The sequence below is a fragment of the Chlamydotis macqueenii genome, chromosome 2, assembly GCF_036417535.1.
Source record: "Chlamydotis macqueenii isolate bChlMac1 chromosome 2, bChlMac1.mat, whole genome shotgun sequence".
Lineage (NCBI taxonomy): Eukaryota > Metazoa > Chordata > Aves > Otidiformes > Otididae > Chlamydotis > Chlamydotis macqueenii.
In genome coordinates, this window is record NC_141557.1 from 63007362 (window position 1) to 63020955 (window position 13594).

General features: G+C 36.4%; 1 protein-coding gene across 2 annotated transcripts in view; it reads right to left on the reverse strand.

Moving 5' to 3' along the window:
- Positions 1 to 13594, reverse strand: part of CTDP1 (CTD phosphatase 1) — a 106333-nt gene that overhangs the window by 21809 nt on the left and 70930 nt on the right. For both annotated transcript variants that reach the window (XM_086743135.1, XM_086743133.1), the window contains exon 12: positions 11595 to 11779. In XM_086743135.1, coding sequence (XP_086599261.1) covers positions 11595 to 11779 — 185 coding nt within the window. The remainder of the gene's footprint in view (positions 1 to 11594; positions 11780 to 13594) is intronic.

Genomic DNA, 13594 nt, shown 5'->3' on the forward strand with positions numbered 1-13594 from the left:
TACCAATAACTTTCAGCATCTTTCCATCCACCTGTGCATTTACAATAGTGTAGAAAACCCACTTATTCGCACCTGCTACTGGCACACCAATGCTGCAAAATCCCCGATAACACTAACAGATACCCATTCTTCAACTCAACATTTCCATATGGTTTAAAGTTAGTCCCCAAGGCATAACATACCTCAGGTACATGTCCTAGCTTTGGAGAAGGAGGAAAAAAACTCCCTCTAATTTTATAGGGCACTCATAGCAGATTGGAGACCTAATTTAATTTAATATTAAAAAAACCTGAAAATCAAATTTCTGGCACAAAAAGACCCACAGAGACCTTACTATTAGTAAAACCCTTCTAGGAAGATTACACGGAACGAAAGAGAACAAATTGGGTAAAAGTCTTTCACAGCAATGTAATTTTGAATCCTCTGTGAAAAGCAATCTACGAAGCATTATAACTCCTTCTGTGCATCCAACAAAGAGAAGACAAGTGAACAAGTTAGCTAAAAGACTTAATTCAGGCACAGCAAACAAGTAGAATATTGTTGCTATTTTACAAATACCATTATTTCAAGTATTGTGTGTAAAAGACCTACATGATTCAATCATAGAATGGTTAGGGTTAGAAGGGACCTTCAAAGGTCATCTAGTCCAACCCCCCTGCAAGGAGCAGGGACATCCCTGACTAGATCAGGTTGCTCAGAGCCTCAACCAACCTGGCCTTGAACGTTTCCAGAGATGGGGCATCCACCACCTTTCTGGGCAACCTGTTCCAGGGTTCTACAATTCGCATTGTAAAGAATTTTTTTCCTGATTTCCAATCTAAATCTACCCCCCTCTATTTTAAAACCATTACCCCTCGTCCTATCACAACAGGCCCTACTGAACAGTCTCCCCCCATCTTTCTTGTAGGCCCCCTTAAGGTACTGGAAGACTGCTATAAGGTCTCCCTGGAGCCTCCTCTTCTCCAGGCTGAACAGCCCCAATTCTCTCAGCCTGTCCTCATAGGAAAGGTGCTCCAGCCCTTTTATCATCTTCGTGGCCCTCCTCTGGACCTTCTCCAACTGGTCCATGTCCTTCTTGTGTTGGGGCCTCCAGAACTGGACACAGTACTCCAGGTGGGGTCTCACCAGGGCAGAGTAGAGGGGGAGAATCACCTCCCTCGACCTGCTGGCCACGCTCCTCTTGATGCAGCCCAGGATGCGGTTGGCCTTCTGGGCCGCAAGGGCGCATTGCCTGCTCATGCTGAGCTTCTCATCCACCAGCACTCCCAAGTCCCTCTCCTCAGGGCTGCTCTCAATCCATTCTCCTCCCAGCCTGTATTTGTGCCTGGGATTGCCACGACCCAGATGCAGGACCTTGCACTTGGCCTGGTTGAACTTCATGAGGTTGGCACGGGCCACCTCTCCAGCCTGTCAAGGTCCCTCTGGATGGCATCCCTCCCTTCCAGCGTGTCGATGACACCACACAGCGTGGGGTCATCGGCGAACTTGCTGAGGGTGCACTCTATCCCACTGTCCATGTCACCAACAAAGATGTTGAACAGAATGTTGAATGAGATGTTGAACTCAATCTTAAAGTAAAAAAGATTTCTTACACTTGCAAATGACGTACAACCTGTTTACATATATTATTTGTGAGGGCATAGGACAAAAATAATTTTTAGAATTATGTTTACAGTCAAATGATATGATTGGTATCTTTAAAAAGGAAAAAAAAGAAATAGAGTTTAAAGATAGTAAGTGGCGTGATGAACAGAAGCATGCTGACAAGCAGATGCAATTTTAAGAGTAATATTTTCAGCTTTCTTGACTTGATTCCTCCTTCTGCATTTTAAAATTCTCCACTGATAACTGTAAAATGCTTCCAATATGGTGTCACAACAGTGGAATTTGTCAGCAACTTCTCTAGACATTTGCAATGATTTGCAATAATTTGAAAATTAAGTGGAATAATAATATCACTTAAATAATATAAGTTAAAGCTGCAGAGATCAATGAGTAAAGACACACTTAGAATAACTCACCAGTATATAACTGAAGCTTAATTATAAAGATTGCTATAAGCAAAGAAATACTTAAGAGCTTAGACAGTCTTTCACTTCAGATCAATTCTACTTTTCATGAAACAAAGCTACTCAAAGGAAAAAAGCACAGGCTGTAACTACATTTTTTAAGTATAGCTATCCTTTGCACGGTTTGCTCTTAAAAATAATTTTTTGTTCCTTAAAACAGAGACAAGAAGTACCAAAGGGTGATTTACCTTACTAAGTGTAGACATTCAAAGCTGGTGAAATAAACTCCCCGAATTATTTTTCCCTTAGGGAAGGCAGAGTTAGATATACATACCTTTAGAGAGGTCACTTTTACCAGGAATGTGAGAGACACACAAACATAAAAAGCTGAGAATCAACCTTAACAGTACGTTGGAAAAAAAAAAAAAAAAAAAAAAAAAATCAGCTATCAAAAGAAATAATGATGTTCTTCCTACTTAAAGAACGTGGTTAAGTGTTGATGGGATGTGCTCCAGTTGCCTAATGCAACCCTAATAAACTTTTGAATGTGGTCACTAATCAGATCCTTTCCTAATCAGACAAAGATTACAGCTGAAGGACTCGACTTTTGTTTTTCACATTATGTCTGGGCACATCCTTGATACATATGCAACCCGTCCACCTCTGATCCTGCACTCCAAAATCAAGGGTTAGCAAGTAAAGAACAGTTTTTTCAATACTGAAAAACTAGTGTGTTTCTGGGTTTTTGGTTGGTTCTGGATCCACCACCCCCCCACACCCCCTCCCCACCACTTAAATGGCTGAATCTTTTAACCTTATTTTACCTTTTACCTATTTACTTTATTACCTTATCTTTTTACCTTATTCTCCCCCCAGCTTTAATGGCTGAATCTTATTTTACCTTATTATTTACCTTTTTACCTTTTTTTTCCCCCAAAAGCCATGAAATGTGAAGTACAGAATAAGTCTGAGAGTATTTTAGCTGTAGCAGTTTATATCTGCCAAAGCTGAAGCCAGTAAAATGGAGTTATGCAAGAAAGAAGTGTCAGGCAACTTAATCCTACTGATCCCATCTATTACAATGGTTACCTGAAGACCATTTCTGCAAAGACAAATGCCTTCCATCACAACAATTTATTACCTGCCAAAGCCTCCACTCTGCCTAGTTTGCTTTTTAGCTCTTTTAAGCTAAGTAAGTCCAGAAGGATTTGGAATGTTACAAGCTCATAGGCACTACAGCAGTGTGATTTTTAGCTGGTACAACAGGAAAAAGTTCAGGTTCTGTAAGTATTTTAGATATTTGCTCCATATGAAAAAAAAAAAATCTTTCCCAGGTTGCAGTTTAATAATTATACAGTAATTCTTTGCTGCCTACCTCCTCACACCACTAGAATACATTTTTACAAGACAACCATGTGCACATCAGCAGTTAGTTTTACGTCCATAAGTATGTCATTACAACCCTAAATAATGGTAATCAGGAATATCCTGAGAATATATTCTCATTCTAACATATTAGAAACAGTGTGAATAAGTGGGGTAAAGAGGGAGATGGATGGAGTATAGATACTTCAATATCATGTTTTCTTTTTGAGAAACTGTATATGAACACACAAAAAAATCGTACTAAGAAAAAAACCCATAGTATCAACACTTATTTCCTATGTGTTTTTTATTTTATTGTTTAATTTAAAGATCTATCAATGTTTTCTGCCTTTTTTTTTTTGTTTGTTTCTATTGATTCAACCCTCTGGAACCAGGATCTACAATTTTCTAGCTGGCAATGAGTGAAAATGAATTGTTGCTTTAACATAGTACAGAGGGTAGAGCATTTGGGACTAGAAACAAAAAAACACCAACAAAAAAAAAAAGAAAAATCACCTTTAGAGGAAACAAATTGATTTACTTAAAATGGCTTCAAAAAGCTGTTATTGCCATAGTGTCGATTATGTTGTGTAGAAACTCTGGATACCATGAGAGCTTTCAAGTAAAAACATTCCTAAACAGAAACTTATCTTTAATGTTTACAGTAGACACTCAATTCAATGATGATATTTAAGTACAGAAGCAAATTATGTTTTGCATGCCCAGAGTCGTCTTTCTTCTTAGAGTCTTTGTCAAAATCACTTCCAAACAGAAGTGACATTAAAATTCTGCAGAACTGCTGGCTTGTGTGAAAACAGCAAAATGTACTGCCAGCAGGAATGCTTGCTTTTTAGAAGTTGATCCTGGATTTCAGTCTGGAGTGTTTCACCATTATTTCCGGAAATAAAACTTCACTGAAGCTGCAGTAATTTTTAAATTGTTTACATGTACTACATACTGTTTACCTGTCTGTAACATGTCTGTTTACTTCAAAACTGTTAGAAATGTAAGGAAATTCAGTCATTTAAGCACACTGTTAACCTTAACTATGAGAACTATTGTTATAACAGGAAAAATTTGTACCACCAGAAAACAACAAAAATTTCCACTTTGGAAATTCAATTTAATTAACACTTTTGGGAAAAGAAAGTTGGTAGAACTTTCAAGTTTTAATGCCTCAAAATATCCCGCTTGAATAGTCGCTTAAACTCTTCACAAGAGCACTGTACAGACTTGAAGCATGCCAGCTAGTTTAGGTGTTGTATTACCTTTATCAGCCAAGTTTTAAACCCAGGAAAAAAAGTACTTGTAGTAACCTTGCAAAATTTTTAATCAGAATTTTCTGTTATATAAAACAAATATTAATCACTTTCTCTTATTACCTGAAGCATGTTCTTTTCTCTCAGATGTTAAATTTAGGATGTTGAATTAGACTGAATTTATAAGAAATGAGACTAGCCACAGTATTAATTACACAGACAAATTTGGGCTGTTCTCTATGAAAAAAATCTCAAATTTTTCCCAACAACTTGAAACTTCAGAAGTGTAACAATGTATACAATCAGAGCCACTGCATCATCTATATTGAGCTTCCTTTATTTGCTCCACCTTAAGAACAGGAATTTCCAGGGAAGTACTTTCAAGCTGACAAATGCACCTATCACTGCAAAATTCTTAAAGCAAATCAGCTCTTCCCACAACTGGGAGAGGAGGTGGTTGCCTGTCAAGGATCTTTAATTTTGTAGAGTCTATTTTTTCCCCTTACTCAGTGATTATTCATTGTCTTCAAAGTCTGAGTGGGTTTCCTCCTCTACCAAGAAGACCTACTGGATCTCACTAAAATGAAGCGAGTTGCTTATTAACATGTAGTATTTAAGTAGAAAAATTGCATTTATTTACCAAACTACATCAAGGAACAACAATGAGTTGCTGCTCCTATCAAACATTGTTTGATTGTGGATTCATTATCTCATTGCCAAGATCAATACATGGGCTGTATTTGCTTTCTGAAATTTTCCAGCAATCTTAATTCCATGCAGAGGTCTTGAACCATCCAAGCAATCTGCAAGATTCAACCTAATTCACCAACGTTTAACTGACATGCTGCTTCTGCAGTACAAACGCAGACATGACAAGTTTTGAGGGAACACAGTCTTTAAGATGAGATGTTTTCCTCTGTAGTCTCACAGCCATTGACATGGCAGGCCCACAACCAAAACCACGGCACAGTTTTAGAAATGGGCTTATATTACAGTTCAGACAAATTACAATAATTAAATCCAGTTCTTATAGAGGGAGATGTGAATGGGAGACTTAGGAAAGGAGCTCAGTATTACACATGACTAAACTACTGCTCCAGAAACTTAAGTAGTTCAGAATAACCACATGCCACAGAGGTGCTCACTGAGAGACTTCAGATCAATATCACTCTAACAAAGTAACTTAAAATGCTTTTCTTGAATGTAGTAGGAAATATATATCAGAAACTCACAACGTGAGTGTACAAAAGCAGAAGGTATTTCAGATGTTTCAAAAATAAGCTGAAGTCCAAGCATAAAGTACAACTTAATATGCATCTTTTATAATTTACTCATTTGTTCTTTAAATTACAATTTCTCCATCAAAAATATAATCTACTCTAGATTGATGCAGAACTTATCAGTAAGAAATTTTGCTAAAGAAAACATTTCACCGATCTGTACTTTTGTAAAGGAGGTTCATATTCTGCAAGCAAAATTTTGTTGCTAATAGATTAGCTATTACTTCTAGTTATTTGATTTCTACTTACTAGTTATTCAGAGGAGAACACTACTTAAGCTGAAAAACACATCTTAACACAAGCATTGAAATTTCCATTCCAAAGTAAAGAAATTCTCATCAGAGCAACCATTAGCCCTTACATTAGATTCACACAAGCGGAAATTACCAACACTGGAACTAAACACTGTAAAAAAACCCCAAAACCTGGCCTTGGCACTGTCAATTGAGAGCAATCAGAAATAGCTTTATTAAAAAAAAACCAAAACAAAACAAAACAGAGTGCCTGGGAACCAGAACAAAACCTATGAAAATAAAATGAAACATCAATACAGGTCTTCAGTGAATACATGATCAAACCTGTCTGACGTATGTGAAGTCTAAATGAAGTTAACTGCTTAACAATAGATACAGACAGAAGTGTGGTTTATGAGCATACTTCAAATAACCACCATAATTTTTAGCTGTAACCTTTCATGACTGAAATAATCCACTCAAACACTTCATTGCATCACTGCATCAGATTCATGTCTGCAACCTTCCTCCTTCATTCCTGCTCACTCTCAGGGGAAAGTCTCTCATGTTGGTGGCCAACCTGTACAAAAAGCAGAACAAAAACCGAACCCACCTCCCCACACCAGAAAACTGCCCTTTGCCAAATACCAAGTTGCAAAAGCTGATGGATGTGCTATGAACTATGCTTCAGCAGCAGAAGCATGCAAAACCAGCAAGCTGCCTCCAACCCCTTGTGCTTCAGAGAGACCTCACACATGAGACCTGGCAGATTTCAGTAGTCCTAACACCCAGTCTTTCCCGTAAAAGAGCAGCTGCTACTCCTTCACTTCTCTGCAAGTTCCTGCAGTATAACAAGCCCTTAAACTTACTAGAAACTGGAGATCTCTCAGGAAGACTCTGTGTACCATAGTGACTATTAGCAGATAAATAGAATACTGCTACAACAGTTCAGTTTCCTACTTATAAGTTACTAAAAATTACAACATATTGATTCTATGGAAAGTAATATTACGGCATAGGTCAATGAACTGCATTATTTTTTACTTCACTGCCACTGCCGGGCTCATTTGCCATTGTTTGAAGTACTCTCTGCTTGGACCGTAATTCCTCAGGCACAAGTGAGGCATGTAAAGTGATACTGCATACCAGTGTGTTTGCAGCAGGAGCTATCCTTCAAAAATCTGAAGGTTCCCATCACGTCCTTTCCCTCAAGAATTAGAATCTGACTGCAAACCCTAGAACATACGAAGACAGAAATGGAAGGGTTCATCTGGACTATCAGTTCAGCATCTCACATGAACAGAAGTACTCAGAAACTAAAAAACCAAAATCACATATTACTAATTATTTTTTTCCTCTTTTTTTTTTTTTCTGCTAACTCCCACTCACCACTAAATAGTTCCAATATCTTAACAGAAATTTTATGTGTATTATAGAAGACCTCATGCCACAGGTATATGGCATGCCACTGGAAGACAGTGATAAGAGATGGCACATCTCTAATTCCTGTTTTGATGCCCCAATTCCTTTAACATTTCAATTTATTAAATGAAGTGCACCCAATTTTCTAGCTTCAGTAATACAGCTGAAGTATTTAATTAACTATTTTCAAAGTCTGCTCTGCATCAGAAAATAGGCAAGTCAATAGACACAGAGTACACTTATATTGGCTTCACATCTCCAACAGAAATTTCCAGGATCTAACTGAAAGAGGCTAAATCCCAACCTTTGACATATTCCTGAGTAGATTTTCTCAACGGCACTATTTGTTTCACGTGTTTGTCCATCCTTCTACCAAATATATTCTTTTGAGACTGCCACAGCCTTTCACTTGATTTTTCCTCTTCCTATAAAGACCAGTATCAAAGCATATTAACATGGAATATATTTGTCCAATACATATTATTATGACAACAACTTCACAATATGCAAGTTTAAGATGATAAGGGGAAAAATGAGAACTGCAAACGCCTTCACTATCACTCAGGTCTCAGTGGAGACAGCAGAGTGAAATCAAAATGCACTTGAAAAATAAGAGCAAATTGTGCACTGACAACTTAAAGCTTGAAACGTTTCAATGAATTAGACACCTCTTGTTGCTAGGTAGATACTGTGCTATGGAAGCTAAAGATTCAGTTTTCTCTTACAAACAAATTCTATTTGTACTAGTCTCAAAAGCTTTTTCATGTTATGTATCATTAATCATTACTAACACTTATTAAAAAACATCTGTGCACTTTCATGGTTTATAATTCCTTATAACTTGCAGCAGTAAGTTTCACGTGTGATACGTTTCAACTACATTAAGTGGAATTTCATCCTAAGTAGAAAATTTTAGTAGAACTGTGAGAGGGGCTCAAGTCCAGCTCCTGCTTAAGTCAGGCTCTTTGATTCAACAAAACCTGGATCTGAGCTCTAAACAGCAATTCTTTTATTTTTAAAAAATAAGTAAGAAGCAGCTCAGAAAAAAAACACTATCTACACAAAGATCAAGACTATTTAAGAATAAAAACTTGTTTACTTCCTTTAGATTTTCTAAATAAAAGTAAGCTGCAAATATATTTTATTGTTATGCAGGTCATAATCACAAGAGGCTGATCAAACGTGAATAGCATAAACAACTATGTTTTTTAATTTACCTACTTTATTTAATCTTTTCCCATGGTATGAAACTCACATTCATTGTTTGGCCTGTGCAGTACCATTTTAACATGACATGTGAGATAATGGCAAGCATTTTAATTAAGTTGTGTAAGCAGCTAGGATTTTAAAACAACTCTAGGCTGTCAAATTGCAACCTAACTGCACCGTACTTACCAAAGTCATTAAAGTAAACGGACGTAGGAAAGGTGCTGGATTTCCCCTACCCCTCTTAAAAAATAGCTCTTAGATTTCTCAAAGATTAATTTTTATCCATCCATGAGAATTTTAGGAGTGACACCAATCAGAGAAATGATCAAGGTATTCTGTAGATTTCAAGACTGAAGATTAATGTTAAACGAAGCGCTACATTTCTGTTTTATAAGTGATGGTTCCAGTGTCAGTAACTACTGGAAACGTGTAACAGACCAATGGAGCGAGCATTGCTTACCAGGAACCTGCCATCTCTGCAGGCCTCATCACTGCTAGGAAAGAGCTGAGCCAGAACACGAGAAGACTGGATCATATTTGGACTGTCTTTCTCTTGTTCATTTTTCAGAAACATTAATACCCAAAATATAGATATCAGGGTGACCATAACAAGTTCTGAAATAATGATTTAAACAGTTGGTCCAGGGTGGATTTACATTATGAACAAACAGGACCGGCCTTTAGAACACAAAGCCTCGGTTTTCTTAATGTGGCAAGAAGTGACTGTGTTCATGGTAACAAATGACTTGCGACTTCAGGCTATATGATAGAGCAGAAATAATTTAAAATTATTAAATACAATTTCAGCCTCATTATGCTCCTAGCACTCCAAAGACTCCAATTTTCAGAACAGAAACTTAAAATCTGGTTGGGACATATATGTTTGTATAGCACTTCGCTTTTAGAAATGTAGCTCACAGAAACTGCAGCTAGTATTTGTGCTGGAGTGGACTAAGGTCCTGGAGATTTTAATCCTTGCATTTTAACATTGTTCTTATATTATCCCTCTAGTATAGTATCTCTTTAGCACATGTAACACTGACTGGCCACAAAAAAATGTCAATTTAGAACCTCAGACTTAAAATGGAATTAGGATGACGGGCAGAGGCTCCTTTATATCAAGCAGAATTTCCTGCCTAGCAGACACTAGGTCAGCATCTGAACCAGCACTTGGTGAGCATGTTTCCTAGCACTCCATCCAGGTTCAATCCTAGATGCAATTTAACAAACTGACAGGGAAACTCTTAAGAGGTAGAAAGGTCAACAATATAAAAGTTACTGAAGAAGCTCTCTCAAAGACTTAATTCTAGAAACAACACTACTACCTCTACATCACTTCTGAGTGCGGAAGTATTGCCAAGCTTACTTATAGACTTTTCTATACAGAATAAATGTTAATTGCAGATATACATGCTCTATCTTTGTAAACTATACATGAGGAATAGTATTTAGCAATATTTCTTAATACAATTATTTTTGCCTTTTGTTTTTCAGAATATGGTGCATTTTCTACGCAAGAAAATATCATAATATTAGGTACAATTAACAGTGACCTGTCACAACCATGCCTTGCTGCTTCAAATGGTATTCTAAAAATATTCATCACTGGCTTGCCTTTTCTCTTCCAAACTTCATTTAGGAGGGAATTTTCCTTCTAGCTATGTGAGACAGAATAAATTCTTATACCTTTTAGACTGACATTCTTCTGAAGATGCTCAATGATCAGACATATCCATGATAAACTAAAAGGTCTGTGCAAGCTTCCCATGTAGCTCTTTCTCCAATGAACTCCTGACACACAGCAACCTTGCTACCCCAATCAAAAGCCCCTTATGAATACTTATATATCGAATTCTGTGGTGGTTTTCGCAATTTCTCTCATACATTCTTTGCATGCTAGACCAAAGCTCACAAAAGATAAAATAATGTAAAGAAGTCGCTTAGGTCTTACTACTTACATTATCCTCCATTACGGAAAAATGATTAGAACTTAAATTCTTATGAGTGTGAACAGAGTCTGGTTATGCGAGCACAAAGAAACTACAATGCACATCTGAGTCATATTTGCACTTTTAGCACTTTGTGGTACAGGATGAGAATGCCAGCAATTCTAAATCAAAACTGCTATAATCTTCATCTTACATTGTTCTCAATATACTGTTAGGCTTAAAAACTATTAAGGGGTTGCAGGTTGAGAACCATTCTTTAACATATTTAAAATATGCACTTATTTTATCATGTCCTAGTTTACTTGCCAATTGATAATAAGTCATAATCCAAAAGTCAATGGTAGGATACTAAAACCATTTTTGCAGAAGAGATTAGCAAGTTTAAATTTCTTTCTAATTCACTAAAGCAAAAAAACATCTCAACAATCTCATTTTAATGAATTCCCCATATAAAAATAACTCAAAAACTGAGGATGAAAAAAAAAGCCATAGTTTCCCAAAATGATGTTTTATTTTACCTAAAGTAACACTGCAGAGGACATTGTCCTATATCTGATTCAGGATCAAGACTACTTTAAAATAAGTGCAGTTCAGTGGTCTTCAGTTCTTTCAAAACAGATAATATCCTTCACAACAGATATTTACTACGACTATTTCCTTTTACTATGACCATTTCCTTAAATTAATCCCAAAACACTGCAGAGGTAAGCATGACAATTTCATGGAGTTACAAAAAAAAAAAAGTTACCTACACACAGAGGTTTTTTGACAAAAATGTAAAGACTGCATTGCCAAAAAGCATGCTGAATAGTACAGAAACACAGTGAAACATCATTAACGCTTCTTTTTACATTTGAAAAACTCATACCTGGGTACACTGCCTGTTAAGCTTCTTTCACTTGACGATGATGATGACGATGATGATCCAGGTCTCTGATCTGTTTTCATTCCTAAAGTCTCTGTTGCACTAACCTGAGGTTTTTCACCTTTCTCTTCTGGCTTTTTTTTTTCACTATCACTCTCATCACTGCCTTCTCCTAAGATGTCATCCACCTGCCAAAGAGCGGAGAGTCAATGTATCAGCTAACAGACAATTCTATTGCAATCTTTCATAATTATTGGATTGCTCTTAAATAATCATTAAGAATATGCTTCAACTTTACTTGATCATCATTCTGGAAAATTCAAATTAAACTCAAATGTCTTCAATGCAGTTTCTGTAACAGTTCTAGCAACGTTCTATTCTATTCAATATATTTAGTCTGTTTAACTTAAGATAGATATACATATACTTAGATACACGATACAGTCACATTTAAAGGTGTGTGCATTTTATTATAACATGAACAGCTGTGAACAATAAACTATTATTAAAAAGTGCTCTTATGAAATTAAAGGGATGGAAGGTTTACACAATTGTAACACAGAATAGCGTACACTTTATACTATACACATCTTATACTACTACAAGATACAGAATCACTTGAGCAACACAAAATCTCTACTTAATAAGTATTCTTATATTTACAGGTATTCCTTGATAGATAAATATATATAGAGAGATATATCTATAAAAACCTTTAAAGAATTGTATTGCTAAGTAACACAGTATGAATGGAACAGAATGTACAGAGCCCCATTCTAACCAGATTGTCTGCTCATGCTAATTCATAGAGGCAAATCTATCGAAACACACATTTAATGAAATAATTGTTTGGCCTTTGCTTATGAAAAGTTAGCACAGGATTTTATACTTCTCTAAAAACGTGCTAATTTGCTCTGACTGGAACTGCTGAAACCATCATTAAAAGTAAATCATACACATGAGTTACCCTGCTGAGCTTCAAAAGGTTATATTCTCTTTGAGCTGGCATTCAACCTTCCGAAAGAGATGAAAACATGAGAAAACATAGGTTAAGATCCCACAGTCTGTCTATTTTTGTGAGTGGCGGAGGACATGGAAAGAAGTTACGTGTGAGTACTTCTCTACTCATATTTAAAATTTTTTCCTAACAGCAGCTTATCCCAGCGTAAGTTAAAATATGTTTCACAACTACTCTCTATTCTCACTAATGCCGCATCTGCTTTATCAAAAAGAAAGACTCTGTATATGAAGATGGACCAAAAGATTTTACATTGCTTATCCACTGGTTTTATACTGATAACCCCAAAAGCTAGAAGAAAGCTGTAAGAAAGTCACTTATATCTAGTCCTTCATAAGTGCATTTCTAATTTCTTTGTTTATCTTGATATGCATGGAAGGAAAGCCAAAGCTGCCTTCTGTTCATCAAACTAAATACAAAGGATTTACACCTTGCCAGTACTCTATGAGAAATATGACAGAGGTAAATGAAATAGCTTTTTCAGAGAAAGGGAACCCAATGGAGACATTGCAGGGAGGGAGAGGAAACAGAAAATACATAAGTTTGGTAACAGTCAAAGATCTACTCCATTTCTTTTTCTGATGTCCTAACAGAGAGAGAAAAGGCATATGACCCAAAATAATGAAGGTATTCCACAGGGCAATTTTACCAAGCACATATGTGACTCCTATCACACTCCTGTTGACCTCAAAGATGAATTACATTGCATTTGTCTTCAGTCCTCTGATATAGATGGATTTGGGGAATTTATTGTCTTTCTACAAGCTTCACTCAGCTACTCCTGTTTGAGGATAGTAGCAAATAATTTTTCTTCCTTATCTTGTGCTACTTTCCCCTGAGGATTCTGCCAATCTATATAGCTGCAAAAGAGAACTGATGTAGAAGGACTAATAATAATAATAAAAAAATAAAATAAAAAGAAAAAGAATGTAAGAAGGACTTCAAAACATCCTAAAATAATAATTTTCAGAACACTTGCCAACAT